We start from the raw sequence: 15,975 nt of genomic DNA, 5'->3' as shown, positions 1-15,975 counted from the left end.
CACATTCCCTTTAAGAGCAGACGTGCATTTTCCTTGGCGTATTGCTATTATAACGGCGGATTTGCCAGACGCGCGCCAGGAGCGGTTCACAGCCGAGGACAGCAACGCTCTCGTCACGGCCGTAAAAGAGAGAGAAGTGAAATTGAAGAACACCCAAATTAGCTTTGGTTAAACAGGCATATAATAATTTGGGTAAATGTGCAAGCTAGATGTATGCTTTTATAATAAATTGTCTATCTATCTATCTATCTATCTATCTATCTATCTATCTATCTATCTATCATTTGTAATAATATGATTTGCAAAAATGAAAACTGCTGCTTCTGTGTAGATTAGAGAATGCTAATTGTGCGTTGTGCACGCTATACATTATGGTCAAGCATGCGCCCTTAAAATAGCATAATGAACAACGCGCAACGCGCCACTGACTTTAGACTAGGTTTTTTCTGGCCAGTGGCGCAATTGTTTTATGGAACAGTAAAATAGCACCAGGGATTGTTTGCGCCGGAACACGCCTCCTTTTTTGCGCTGAACCGCCCAGGGAGCGCAAGTTCATTCCCTAGTTTAGCGACGTGCTTCTGTGGAGGGAAAAGCGCGCTTTGCGCTGGTGCAAAATAGGAATGAAACATGCGTCGGTGTACAAAGTCAATTGCGCTGGGTGCAAGATAGGGCCCAGAGTCCTGTAGTTCCAGGTCTTTCTAGTAGCTATCAAGTCTGTTAGCGAGCTAGCTGCATAACTATGGACTAGGACAGGGATAGGCAACTCCGGTCCTGGAGGGCCACTGTCCTGCAGAGTTTAGCTTCAGCCCTGATAAAAACCCACCTGCCTGTATCTATCTAGTAATCCTGAAAACATTGATTGCCTTGTTCAGGTGTGTTTAATTAGGGTTGGAGCTAAACTCTGCAGGACAGTGGCCCTCCAGGACTGGGATTAACTCCAAGGTAGCTAAATTGTGTAAAGCAGACAATGTTTTTTAAGATAATCGATCAGTAATAATTCCTCCGTAAATAATCAAGCTCTACTGATGGGTCATCTCTGGTTCTCATTGAAAACCATAGATATCACAAACCTCAAAACAACCTATCACACACTTTTGTTGTTGTTAGCAAAAGACGACAGCTGTTAGCCTAGCTTAGACTCATAACACAAACAGCTGACTCGCCGAACCAGCTGGTGGTGTTGATTTACGAAACTACAGGGTAAATTAAAGACACGAATAATTACATGATCATACACCCATTGTATTCAAACAAATGTTGAAATTACCTTTGATGAAATGATCACTGCACATACGTGTATACTGTGAAGGTTGCCAGGTCCTATTTCCCGAAACAGTTGCACGTCTGATAGCCTGTCTCCATAGTTGTCTTCTCTCTGAATTCTCCTTATCAGATGGGATCCGGTAAAAACATAACCCCGGCTTATCTCCTCGTCGGTTAGTGCATCCAATCGCACAACAACTGTCTGGCATCAGTGGCGGTTCTAGAGGGGGGGCCGGGGGGGCCAGTGCCCCCGTGTCACCAAGCTTGGCCCCCCCTCTGGCCCCCCTAAATTTGGAATCGTAAAATCACACCAAACAACTGCGCATTTTATCAGTTGCGGCGCCTTCATCTATAGGCTACACTGCAGCACGACGTATATTCACATCAAATGTTAACGCAGAGGAACGGGACACTGCAGTTCACAAAAGTTCATTATTTGCATGTGCTTTAAAGCCTTGCCGGTTAAACATGTCATTCGCTGCTGATGCGCTGTTCAAACATGCGCTTTACTGAGCGCGTACACTCGACGCGCACATGCACTAAAAGCCTGTTAATGGACTAAGTTATCTTTTGAGTCTTATATTGTGCTAATACTGTCAAATACAGACAATGTTTACATAAACAAAGTTGGTTATGTCTAAAGTGAAAGCAAACAGAGAAAATTAATTAAAATCTGCTTGTCATATGCGTGTATATTAGACGCGTCGCGTGCAGTTCTTAAAGAGACAGTAGCCCTAATAATAAACATGCGGCCGCTTGTCCTTAAAGAGATAGTTCACCCAAAACCAAACAGTTGCTGGTCCCCATTGACTTCCATACATAGTAGGAAAAAATATACTATGGAAGTCACAGGGGTACATCAACTGTTTGGTTACTCACATTCTTTCAAATAACGTTTATTTTCAACAGAAGAAAGAAACTTATTCAGGTTTAAAACAACTTAAGAGAGTAAATTAGCTCGATGGTGTTTTAAGCCCCCAATGGCTCCTTAGAGGCAGCTAACCCTACCCTCAACCTTAAACCTACCCATCCCCTCGCTGCCTGGAAGGCGCCATTGGGGGCATAAAACACCAAACACCGTAAAGGATGACTTTTTGGGGGGAGAACTATCCCTTTAATGTTAATAAAACAACAAAACACACAGAGGAAATCATTCACTGCTCTTGACTGAGAACTTTAAGTCTGTTGTGTTTTATTTTCATATTTGTTCATTTAATTACTTTCTTCAATTCTACTGTTAAATACACCTATAGCTGAAAAAATAAAGCACTGTTTATTTCATTTGTATATTAAGTTGTGTATGTGTAATATGTATCTCTGTTCTTAATTTTTATAACAAAGAAAATAGTGACAAAGATTTTTATTTTCGCCACTTTGGCCTAAATGTCTGCCATTCTTTTTTATTTTATATTTTGTTACCTATATTTTGTTACCTATAAGGCTTTGCTTTTAAAATAGGGACATTAGTTTGGCTGTAATGCTCAGTCACATGCAAAATAGTAAAAACCAACATGAAATAAGAATCATGATAAAATCGTGATTTTCCTGAAAAAAAAAAAAAAAAAATTGTGATATGATATTATTGCCATATCGCCCACCCCAGGTGTAAAAAAGTGCCTAGATGTGCTTAGATGCTAAAAATGTGTTATTATTGATCATTATATCACACTACAATTAAACATAATGAAACATTCATTTGAATTGAAATTGTTTTATCAGCTTAGCTAATATAATTTATTAGCTTTTTCTAGAGATTGCAGTCATGCATGACATGGTGAAAAATGACTTGAAATAATACTGAAAATAGGTTAAGATGAATGTTAAAGGTGTGCCCCCTAAAAGCACAAGTGGCCCCTGCCTGGCCCCCCCAGTTACTGTGGTCTAGAACCGCCACTGTCTGGCATGTTGTTTACTTTACTTTTACTTGTAAAATTGGCGACGTCCTGGCAAGATCCTTGATTAGTTTACTGCGTTTCGTTGCTGGAGAACGACGTTCTTGCCCACCAGCCAGTACTTGTGACGTCACGTGCAAAGTATCAATACACTTAAATGATGAACTAATTATTCTGACCATTACATTAGCTTTATTTATTTTTGTAATATATATGATATAAAGGGTTAAACGGTAAATCATTTAGCCATAAAAACAGACAATAACAATGAGTTGTTGATAAAATGAGTAAACAGTTTAATCAATAAATACATGAAGCAAATACGAACATTAAGATAAAAGAAAGCGAATGAGACAGATCTCTCTCTTTACTGACTTATACTGTGAGAGCAGAAGCATCTCAAGAGAAGAAGAGAAGAAAAGTGCCCAGTTTCAAAGATACATGAAAGTATATCTTGCATTTGCATGTAGAAGTGGAAGAGAAACTATGTTGTAATAAAAAACAATGAAGAAGTTAAGAATTACAGATTTTCTGAATTGTTAAAACACATTTATTGAAACCATCACTCACTTTAAAACCGTAAATAGAAAACCAAATGTTCAAGCCACATTCAGAACACCTCTGACTCTTCACTTATTCTTATTCTTATAACACTTTTTACTTGTGTTTGTAGTTCCTCCTCCAAAGCACAATGGGTTTGTGGGCACTATTAGCCTTTATAGTGAGCACAGATCCACACTTTGAAAATCTAGCAGAAAGAGTAGACCATCCAGGGACTTTTGACATACTTTTTTCAACATACTATGATTTGGGACACACTTATTCTAATCTCACATACTATTTAAGATGGATATTGTATGCATTGGGTCACAGGGATGGAACTAACTTTTTGGGCCCTATCTTGCACCCAGCGCAATTGACTTTGTACACCGACGCATGTATCATTCCTATTTTGCACCCGCGCAAAGCGGACTTTTCCCTCCACAGATGCACGTCGGTTAACTAAGAAATACACTTGCGCTCGCGGGGGCGGTTCAGCGCAAAGAGGAGGCGTGATCCGGCGCGAACGTTCCCTCATGCTATTTTACAGGTTTAGAAAACAATTGCGCCACTGACCGAAAAAAAACAGTTTAAAGTCAGTGGCGCGTTGCACATGTTATTCATATGCTATTTTAAGGGCGCATGCTTGGCCATAATCAATGTAGCGTGTGCACAACATACAGTTTGATTCTCTCATCTACACAGAAGCAGCAGTTCTGATTTTTTGCAAATCATACATTATTACGATAGATAGATAGATAGATAGATAGATAGATAGATAGATAGATAGATAGATAGATAGATAGATAGATAGATGATAGATAGATAGATAGATAGATAGATAGATAGATAGATAGATATAGATATAGATATAGATAGATAGATAGATAGATAGATAGTTTATTATAAAAGCATACATCTAGCTTACACATTTACCCAAATTATCATACGCCTGTTTAACCGAAGTTAATTTGGGTGTGTTTCTCCATCCCCAACGTCCCTGACGAGAACGTCGGTCTTCTCGGCTGTGAACCGCTCCTGGCGCGCGCCTGGCAAATCCGCTGTTATAATAGGAATACGCTTTAGTTTAGAACAAGCGCGCCTGCTCTTAAAGGGAATGTGAGATGATGCTCTGATTGGTTTATTTCACGTTACGCCCAAACCACACCTATGAGTAATGAAGCTACTTCAGACCAACCCTTTTTTGATTTGCGCCGGGCACAAGAGTAATTTATCCCGCCGGGAAAATAGCAACAGCGCCGAGACCCGCCCACAAAGTTACTTGCGCTTTGCGCTTTGACACTTGCGTTTCAGATCGTTAAAATAGGGCTCTTTGTTTCTTAAATCAAATTCAGTTATTTATTTATTTTATTCCACTGTCAGGACACCTTTAACCATCTATTATTTCATAATCCAATCAGATATAATTAGATTTTCTTAGAATCTTTGAATCAGGATATGAAACTGCACTTGTGCATATTCATAAATAAACCAGTGTTTGGTTCCCCCTGAGGATCTTTACTCATGATGCTTCATATCTGGATTCATCTTCAGCTGTAATTTATCAGTAATCTTGTGTTATTGATATAGCAGCCCTCTTATTCTACAGCATAAGGTCCACCCCAAAAAAGCATGTCTTAAACCAGACGTTAACTGGTAGATTGTGTTGGTCATTATGGAAATGATCCGGCTGCGTCTGTATTCTTTAATCTGCATGTCGTCACAAGCCATAAGAACAACCCACAATCAAGTGCAGAACTTTCCACCCCCATCTGCGCTTTTATGGAATTGCGCCCTCATGCTCATTTGCCCTGTTTAGTAAATCTGGCCCATGGTATCCTGTAGTCAAGCTTCTTCAACAACATGAATATCATGAGTAAAGTTCCTCATTGGAACAAAACACTGCTTTATTAAAAAACATGCATAAGTGCAGTTTCATATCCTGATGCAGAGATTCTAAGAAAATCTAGATATATATTATGAAATATCCCTCTCGTCACAGCTCCTGAAGAACCTCACAAAAAGAAAACAATAATACCAGGTTATTAGGGGGTAAAGTAAATGGTGAATATAACCTTCCTTACAAACTCAACACACGAGAAAAAGTTTAAAGGACAAGTTCGGTATTTTACACTTAAAGCTCTGTTTTCAGATCAGTTAAGGTTGAAATTTGGACACATGCTGCTAGCCCGAGAATTTTCGGTTTCTGTGGTGGTAGAGAGGTTGAGAGGACGTTTATGCCCAAGTTTTAACTAGGAAAGTCATATTTAGGATAATTCTGTTAGAATGTGAAGGCAGCATAAATGCAGGCTCCTATTTTCAGTCACAGATGATGTACTGACCTGAGTCCACATTCAATTTTCCAGCAAGTTAAACTCCAATTAATTTAACATTTAATTTAAAATTCAACAATAATATTGATCTGCCTGCATTAATGTATGAGAACTTAACTGAGCTGGACGATGACATCACTGTTTTCTCCAGAGTGTATATATATAAATTATATAATTTTAATTTAATTTAATTAATTTAAACTAAATTAATAACTTTTTTTACAACAAAAATGAAACATCACTGAACTTACTTAAGCTGTGACGCTATTTTCTTCTGGAAACAAACTTTGTTGCATTATTTTCCTTTTATCTCTGTAAAGCTGCGTTGAAACAATCTATATTGTTGAAAGCAATATATAAGTAAATGTGACTTGACTACACAATAATCCCCGGAACCACAAAGAGATGTTGAGAATGTTTTACTGCATGAATGGTGTGAAACTGAAAATACAAAGACATACATTAATACATTATATGCACATGTACTGTACATGTGAACATGTGATTGCTTTGACAAGCTACCACCACAGAAACCGAAAATTCTCGGGCCAGCAGCATGTGTCCAAATTTCAACCTTAACTGATCTGAAAACAGAGCTTTAAGTGTAAAATACCGAACTTGTCCTTTAAACTTTTTCTCGTGTGTTGAGTTTGTAAGGAAGGTTATATTCACCATTTACTTTACCCCCTAATAACCTGGTATTATTGTTTTCTTTTTGTGAGGTTCTTCAGGAGCTGTGACGAGAGGGATATTTCATAATATATATCTAGATTTTCTTAGAATCTCTGCATCAGGATATGAAACTGCACTTATGCATGTTTTTTAATAAAGCAGCGTTTTGTTCCAATGAGGAACTTTACTCATGATATTCATGATGTTGAAGAAGCTTGACTACAGGATACCATGGGCCAGATTTACTAAACAGGGCAAATGAGCATGAGGGCGCAATTCCATAAAAGCGCAGATGGGGGTGGAAAGTTCTGCACTTGATTGTGGGTTGTTCTTATGGCTTGTGACGACATGCAAATTAAAGAATACAGACGCAGCCGGATCATTTCCATAATGACCAACACAATCTACCAGTTAACGTCTGGTTTAAGACATGCTTTTTTGGGGTGGACCTTATGCTGTAGAATAAGAGGGCTGCTATATCAATAACACAAGATTACTGATAAATTACAGCTGAAGATGAATCCAGATATGAAGCATCATGAGTAAAGATCCTCAGGGGGAACCAAACACTGGTTTATTTATGAATATGCACAAGTGCAGTTTCATATCCTGATTCAAAGATTCTAAGAAAATCTAATTATATCTGATTGGATTATGAAATAATAGATGGTTAAAGGTGTCCTGACAGTGGAATAAAATAAATAAATAATTGAATTTGATTTAAGAAACAAAAAGTTAGTTCCATCCCTGTGACCCAATGCATAATATCCATCTTAAATAGTATGTGAGATTAGAATAAGTGTATGTCATAGTATGTTGAAAAAAGTATGTCAAAAGTCCCTGGATGGTCTACTCTTTCTGCTAGATTTTCAAAGTGTGGATCTGTGCTCACTATAAAGGCTAATAGTGCCCACAAACCCATTGTGCTTTGGAGGAGGAACTACAAACACAAGTAAAAACTACAAACATGGTGGGTTTGTTTAACATGGCTCAATTAGTTCATGCGTTCATGACCTCAAGGCTAGATTACTGAAATGCTCTACTGGGTGGTTGCCCTGCACGCTTGATAAACAAACTACAGCTAGTTCAAAACGCAGCAGCTCGAGTTCTTACCAGAACCAGGAAGTATGACCATATTAGCCCACACAGTAAATTCCCCAGTGTTAAATCAACACTGCTCAGAGCACATATGGTCCCACTCTACAGAGTGTTCAAATTAACACTGAAGCAGTGTTGAAGTTAATGAGATAATTAAGTTAACACTGAAGCAGTGTTGAAGTTAATGAGATAATTAAGTTAACACTGAAGCAGTGTTGAAGTTAATGAGATAATTAAGTGATTAATTAAGTGATGATGATGATGATAGTTTATTTGTCATTGCATATCTCTACACAACGAAATTAAGATGACATCAATCACTCAGTTAGCAGCCTAGGGGATAAAAGTAACACCGTCAACAACAGTTCATAGATAAATATATATTAATAAAAAATAAAAAATAAAAAAAATATATATATATATTTAAAATGGATTAATAAAACTAAAACAATTATAAAACACAATATAAAACAAGTCTGGATTTACTTAGTCTTTCAACCTTTCAGCAGTTCATTAATGGCCCTTGGAAAAAAACTGTTTCTCATGCGGTTTGTCCGCGCCCTCATGACCCTGAGCCGGCCTGACGGTAAGGTGTCAAACAGAGTGTAGCCAGGATGTGTAGGATCCGCCCTGATGCTTGCAGCTCTTCTCTGCAGCCTACTGGAGTAGATGTCGTCAAGGCTCAGAAGAGGTGCCCCAATGATTCTCTGGGCAGTTTTAATTACCCGCTGCAGGTCTTTTTTCTCCTCAACAGTGCAGCTGGAAAACCACACTGTACAGCTGTATGCCAGCACACTCTCTATTGTGCATCTGTAAAAGTTTATGAGGAGTGTCTGCGGGAGCCCAGTGCGTCTTAGGGTGCGCAGGAAAAAAAGTCTCTGCTGAGCTTTTTTCCCTAGCTCTTTGGTGTTTACTCCCCAGGTCAGATCCTCCGCCAGATGTAGCCCCAAGTATCTGAAGCTTCGGACCTGTTCCACCTCCTCTCCATGTATCTCGAGAATTTCATGTTTGTTGTTTTTACATTTTCTAAAATCAATTATGATTTCTTTTGTTTTCTTTGTATTAAGAATTAAATTGTTCCTGCTACACCATGATACAAGTGATTGGACCTCCTCCCTGTAAGCGGTCTCATCATTGTTGGTTACCAGCCCCACCACAGCTGTGTCATCTGCAAATTTGAAAATGGAATTTGAGTCATGAATGGCAAAACAGTGATGATTGGCCATTAGTGGTGACACCTGATGATAACAAGCAGACTCACTGAAGGAAAGACAAACAAGAACAGAAAAAAGAGAAACACAAGAACTACAACTGACTTTCGAGCAATTATTGCACTTATTATTTTACCAGTTTGACTTTATTTCTGTCATACATCTACACATAGTCTTATTTAGATTTAACAGAAGTTTAGATGGTAATGTTTGATGGAATGTTTCGTTTCATGTCACCATTATAGTGACCAGTGGTTGCTTTAGTTGGGTGCTTGACCCTTTACTTTTAAACATTAGTATTTCTCTGGCTGCTCCAACTCTGTGCTTATAGAGCATATGTGTTGTGGGAAGAGAAACTATGACTTTGGCTGTGTTTCCTGAAAGCATCGCAAGTCTAATTTGATTGTACAGACCATTTGTTGCAGTTGGTCTGCAATCAAGTTAAGTTTTAGATGCTTTTGCAAATGCAGCCCTGGTTTTGTTTTGATGGTGAAATTACTAGTGACCAGATTTAGTGATGGCACCCATCATTATAAATTGATTTTCCAAAAGTTTTATAAATTTTTCACTACAGTAGTTACTTCCAGCAATATTTTAATGATCTGAAAAAATTGAAATCCCACACAGACATCAAGAATCTACATATGAATCTCAACAATGGTGACAATCAAACAAACGCTTAATGTTGCAGTGCATGATGGGAGCCACCAATCAGAACGCATCAATGGCTGACATCATGCATTGCAGCATGAATAAATTATGCAGCTGAATTGTCCTGTAATTTTCATTGTTTTTTCTGTTGGCTTTTATTTAGCTATTGTTTTGTTCTGACTTTAGTAGTTTATTTTGTGATGTTCAGAATTGATCTGTTCATCACTAGTTTGTTTATTGTCACCATTGTTGAGATTCATATGCTGATACTCTATGTCTGTGTGTTTTAACAGAAAAACCTTCTTTGCACAAAATATGTTCAATATTTTTCATATTACTGTTGAATCTCAAACTGTAGAATCTCAGAGCTACAATCACCAATACTAAAATGAGTCATCAAGAATATAGTCAAAGATTTAAACTCTGAATGACATCAGTGAATCAGGACACTACATGATGATATTTATCATCATAACATATTGTCAGCAGGTCATGTTTTCTCTTGCAGTAACAAATGTGCTTTATAAACACAATGATGGAACAGTCAGAGAAAAACTACTATTAACAAAATCAAAAGAGTCAAGAGCCCAACTAAAGCAAACACTTACCACCAAAATGGTAACAGTCCATTAAACATTACCGTCTAAACTTCTGTTGAATCTCAAGAACTTTTGTCGATGGATGTCAGAAATAAAGTCAAACTGGTAATAATAAATGCAACAATGTGTAATGACTCGAAGTCAGTTGTAGTTCTTGTGTTTCTCTTTTTTTCTGTTATTGTTTTTTCTCTTTCCGTCAATGATTCTGCTTATTAACATCAGGTGTCACCACTAATGGCCAATCACTTAATTAATCACTTAATTATCTCATTAACTTCAACACTGCTTCAGTGTTAACTTAATTATCTCATTAACTTCAACACTGCTTCAGTGTTAACTTAATTATCTCATTAACTTCAACACTGCTTCAGTGTTAATTTTAACACTCTGTAGAGTGGGACCATATGTGCTCTGAGCAGTGTTGATTTAACACTGGGGATTTTACTGTGCAGTTCTGTCAAAACTGCACTGGCTCCCTATTAAACATCGCATCAATTTTAAAATATTGCTGATCACGTACAAAGCACTAAATGGTTTAGCTCCGCAGTACTTGAGCGAGCTCATAACGCATTATAGTCCTTCACGTCTATTGCGATCTCAAAATTCCGGCCAGTTGATAATACCTAGAATATCAAAATCGACTGCTGGCGGTAGATCCTTTTCCTATTTAGCACCAAAATTTTGGAACAATCTTCCTACCATTGTCTGGGAAGCAGACACACTCTGTCAGTTCAAAGCAAGATTAAAGACACATCTCTTTGACATAGCATTCACATAATACATTATAGACTTCTATAATTCAATGTTAGGCTGCATAGATTAGGTCAGCTGGAACCGGGAACACTTCCCATAAATCCTGATGTACTTGTTACATCATGAGAAGAATGGCATCTACGCTAATTTTAGTGTCTTTGTTTATCCCAAGGTTTTCCCGCAGCCTGCCGGATCCAGGCCGTATCCAGATCTGATGAAGGACCTGCGCCTGGACCCGATGACAACGCAGTGCTGAAGTGCCAACTAGTCTCTCCCTATGGAGGATCCCTTTACCACTCTACAGATAAAGCGTCGTCGGGAAAACTCAATTTGCGTATCTACCCCGAATTGATAAAATAAAATAAAATAAAATTCTGAATGTTAAATTAAATGTTGATTATCAGTCAATGTTATGCGTGTTATATTTCATATGCCACAACAATGTTAACTTTTATAAAGATCCGTTTGGCTATTAACTTAGTGAAAGACCTATAACTGGCAGATCAGTGTGCCTCTGCTTTTCTCTCCAATATGGTAGGAAATTAAATGAAATAAAACGTGGAGGATTTTAACTGTGACAAGATGATTGACAGGCCAGTTGTGACAGGATGCGACAGAGAGCAACCGTTAAAGGGGACATATTATGCCCCTTTTCACAAGATGTAATATAAATCGATGGTGTCCACAGAATGTGTCTGTGAAATTTCAGCGACAATAACAAAACACGTGAATCTCACTCATTCAGAATCTCAGAATAACCTGTAGCGAGTGCAGCCTTACGGAGAGACTCAGGAAGAGTTCCACTTTTAGACGCACCTGGACATTTCTGAATGTTAGTGGAGCCATTTATGCAGTTGTTGTGGAGTTATATTGATTCATCTCATCGACTTGCTTGTACCGTCATGTTTAACTTTTACACAAGTGTCCACAGTTCCTGAGATGTTTGTAAGATGTGACATGTTCTGGTCAATAGTGTTCAGTGCTCGTCTCTGCAGAAACGACAGAACAGTTTCAGGCTTTCCTGGATCTTTTATCATTGCGCTAGAACTGGTCACTGTTGTCACTTGTGAAACCAAATGGTGGCTGGTGTGTGTAAACGTGCAGATTAAGGGCCGGTAATATTATAATAATATCCTCTTCCTACGTCAGAAGGGGAGCGAAATCTGATCAGCTTATTTTTTGACATGCTTGCAGAGAAAGACTCACCAAAACAAAGTTACTGGGTCACTTTTCTGGGTTGGTAGAAGCACCGGGGACCCGATTATAGCACTTAAACATGGAAAAGGTCAGATTTTCATGATATGTCCCCTTTAAAGACGCTATTGTATGACATGTCTGAAAGCTTTTCTACTCTTTTCTTACACATTCAAAAGTATCTACTTTTTCTTCACAAAAAGAGTACCTACTTTTAGGGCGTAGTATAAGTAGGCAAATTGGGATGCATTGGTTCTGGGACATTATACGTAGAACATAACACACGTACACTTTTTTTTTTTTGTGATATGAAAAAGCGAACTTCCTCATCTGTTGGTTTAAATACTGCTGTTGTCGTCTGGCTCGATGCCTTTTCTGATCCTCCTCTCTCATCATTGCTCCTGAGCTCCTGAAGAACCTCACAAAAAGACAAGAGTAATCTCAGATTATTAGGAGGATAGAGTAAAAGATTAACATAACAGGTATCATCACAGGTTTAACGCAGTATGGTGATTTAAACAACGAAAAGGGAGTAATCACCATCCTTGGGGTTTATCTTGGCTTGTGTCTTAGATTGTTTGCTGTTTTTCAGTATCTGAACTTCAGATGGTCTGGATCATCTGAGGGATTTGACTGAATCAAGATGCTGCTGATCATTGAAGCTCTTCTTCTCATTTCAGCTGTTCTAGGACAGGTGAGCTTGTGTTTGAGTATGAATATTACAGACATGAATACTGATGACTGATCATTATGATTCCTGTTACTGCAGGATCACAGAACTGCTGATTATGACGGAGAGATATTTCCACTGGATATGGCACTGAACTCTGTTGATGATCTTTATGTCGGTTGCAAAAAGACCATGAAATGTCTGGTTGAGAGAGAATTGCTACAGCATGAACTCAATAACTCACCTAATTTCAGTAGGGCGTGGCAAATTGCTGTAAATAATTCTGAGCCTCCAGCAGATAACTTGACAGAGAATCATTCAATCGCCATTCGTGTCTACACTAGCAATCTTTTTGAAATTCAACAGTATTTTAATAATGCTGTACGTACTGATAAACAAAAATACAAAGACAGAACATACACATGGTATTCACTTCAGTTTTTGCTGACAGAAGCAATACAGATTCTGAAGGAAACACAAAATGGATGCAAGTCAACTTATCGAGGAACAGATGTTGAATTTGATGAGGATGTTCTGAACACAGAGATTCGTTTCGGCTCATTTGCATCCTCCTCTCTTAATCGTAATAAAGCAAGAGAATTTGGAACTATGTCTTGTTTTGAAATCAAAACTTGTGAAGGTGCTGATGTGGAAAAATACTCAAGGTTTCCTGAGGAGAAAGAGGTGCTGATTCCTCCATATGAGATGTTTAAAGTTACTGATGTCAAGACAATAAGAAAGCATGCAGGTCTCTGGTGTAAAACTGTGTTTGTGTTAGAAAGCATTGGAGTAAGAAGTGAACTGAACTGTGATCGAACAGAAAGATCAAGATTTAGGATGTATCAGTTTGGTAGACGCTTTGGAAGAAAGCGATTAATAACATCGCATTCAAGGTATAGAGGCCATGGGTTTTCCAGTTTACGAGGAATTTATGAGGACCTTGACTTGGCACTGCAATTCTGCTCTTCAGTTTGAGCTGTACAATACTTATATATTGAGCATATAGAATATATATATTAATAAACAAATATTGAGCGCTGATTTACATGATTGCATGATTCGCATTAGTTCCACACAAATCAATTAATCACCTACAAATCATTTTTGCCTTCTTTGTCTGTAAACATGATTTGTTAATTTTTTTAATTAAGGATTTAAAGATCTAATTTTATTGTTTGATAGCAGGTTGTGTGCAGCTACCAGAGATTAAACATGCATCCATGTTGTACTTCACATTTATCTATATTCTCATTTAACATATATTCATTTAATAACTTTAAATATTCAGATTTTAATTCTATTGCTGTTTAATCTTAACTTGTTATGTGTCTTCACAAATAAGTAAGAGACCAGTCAATGTCTCCATATTAATGTTTTCAGTGTCATAAGATGATATTGTGAAACAATTAAAACTTTAATTCAATAAACGTTTATTCAATAAACTCTAAAACTATTTTTTTGTCATGAATTTGTCTCCTGCTTCCTGTTCTCCCCCTTTGTTTGTCTCTTATGGTGACGATGGGCTTGATGAACACTTTTTTTTTTTTTTCTACAGAGAAAATAATTTCACAACATTTTTTTTGTTGTTTAATTTGTTTTTAAATTATCCTTAAAAATAAAGGCTTTTTTTTTTTTTTTTTTTTTTTTTAGAAAACATGCAGTGGTATTTTTTTTTCTTTTTTTTTTTCTAAATTCTTCTAGAAATGCAGATATTCAGACCACTGAAAAAACAGGTCTTCTTCCTAATAAGTAAACATCATGAAGTTTAACCTGAGATGTACATAAATATATAAGTGATAATGCTGTTAACAAGCAGAGTCACTGAAGGAAAGAAGAGAACAGAAAAAAGAGACAAGCAGAAACACAAGTTATAGGATGCCCTCTTGTGGTGAATGTTACACGGAGAGAGCTGTAACTCAAAGGATTTATCATCGTCATTGTAGCGGCACATAAAAACAATCCAAAAACCGCTAAGGGGCTGAGTGCAGGAATAACTTCTGTGACACGTTTATCCTTGAAGCTTGCATTTTGTAACAGGTTTGTACGGTCAACAAAGATGAGCTCCAGCACTCTCCCCCCATTCTTCCATATGAACACACACACACACACAACAGGTGTTTTAACCTCACTTAATTAATGACACTCCCATTATCATTAGTATCATTATAGTATTAGTATCATTAGCAATGTCGCTGTCTACGTGCTCGCAACATTAGGCTTGTTTGAGATGAGCAAAATCTGCGCAGAATCGATCACCGGTGATCACCGCGAGATGCATGCCGGTTAGAAATGTGTCCGAGTGCGGTCCGCCTTGCTCTGATGTCATGCTGACGTATGTCAAAAATCTCTCGCGAGCGCAAGGCACACCTGTCGGATTCTGCAGTCGAGCGCAGTTGCTCTCCACCGACTGCGCTGATCAAAAGCATGATGGGAAACGACTTGCTGACGACACAGCTTAAAGGTAGGGTAGGTAATCCTTTTTCTAAAAAAAAAACATTCCAAATTTGTTTAAACTGTCTTTATATACCAATACATAATTAAAATGTAAGTACTCTGAAAAAGAAAATATAAAAATCGAGTGACTGTAGACCTTTTAATCTGCAATAAACACAGCTCATTATTTCCATTCACTCCCACCCCCTCCCTTCTGAGCTCCTTCCAAAGCCACGCCCCCAAAACACATGAACGCGCGACGCCAAGCGCTCAGGCTCAGCTGGAACAAGACGCATTTATTACCTGAGACGAGTGGAGAGGAAGGAGCGCAGTACATACAGTGACATCATGTCAGAATCACATGTAATAAAATACCTAACTTTATCACTATGAATATAAACAAATAAGATTTCTTTTAGTACTCACTATCAAGCTAGCATATCGATAATGGTAAAGTTTCATTCGGTAACGAGCTATATTTATAAGGCAAAACTAAAAACAGGTTGCATTGATACACGTTTTTCCATTACCATCAGTTACACTGTGATGAAGATGAATTTCGTGTAAGATTCATAACATATATGGTGTTCTGCATGTAAGAGTTTCCATGATGAAAGCATTGTTGACTCTGATGATGACTACACTCCAGAGACAAGTACTGCTACC

The 15,975-nt window shown here is 37.8% G+C and overlaps 2 protein-coding genes across 2 annotated transcripts in view; one reads left to right on the top strand and one right to left on the bottom strand.

Annotated features, from left to right (window-relative positions):
* LOC309477902 (uncharacterized protein) overlaps positions 1-15,975 on the bottom strand; it is a 160,299-nt gene that overhangs the window by 92,057 nt on the left and 52,267 nt on the right. The gene's annotated exons all lie outside the window — the stretch shown is intronic.
* LOC309508919 (GPI-linked NAD(P)(+)--arginine ADP-ribosyltransferase 1-like) lies at positions 12,610-14,121 on the top strand. Its single transcript, XM_082183476.1, has 3 exons — positions 12,610-12,688; positions 12,799-12,900; positions 12,976-14,121. Exons 2-3 carry the CDS (start codon positions 12,850-12,852, stop codon positions 13,849-13,851), a joined length of 927 nt encoding a protein of 308 aa, XP_082039602.1. The 5' UTR covers positions 12,610-12,688; positions 12,799-12,849; the 3' UTR covers positions 13,852-14,121.

Source organism: Leuciscus leuciscus, assembly GCF_965113295.1.
Source record: "Leuciscus leuciscus genome assembly, chromosome: 1".
NCBI classification, from domain to species: domain Eukaryota; kingdom Metazoa; phylum Chordata; class Actinopteri; order Cypriniformes; family Leuciscidae; genus Leuciscus; species Leuciscus leuciscus.
This window is presented reverse-complemented; position numbering and strand designations above follow the sequence as displayed.

Coding starts and splice junctions, on each gene's coding strand:
- LOC309508919 (XM_082183476.1), top strand. CDS start 12,850: ATGCTGCTGATCATTGAAGCTCTTCTTCTCATTTCAGCTGTTCTAGGA. Junction 12,901..12,975: donor TTTCAGCTGTTCTAGGACAG/GTGAGCTTGTGT, acceptor CTGTTACTGCAG/GATCACAGAACTGCTGATTA.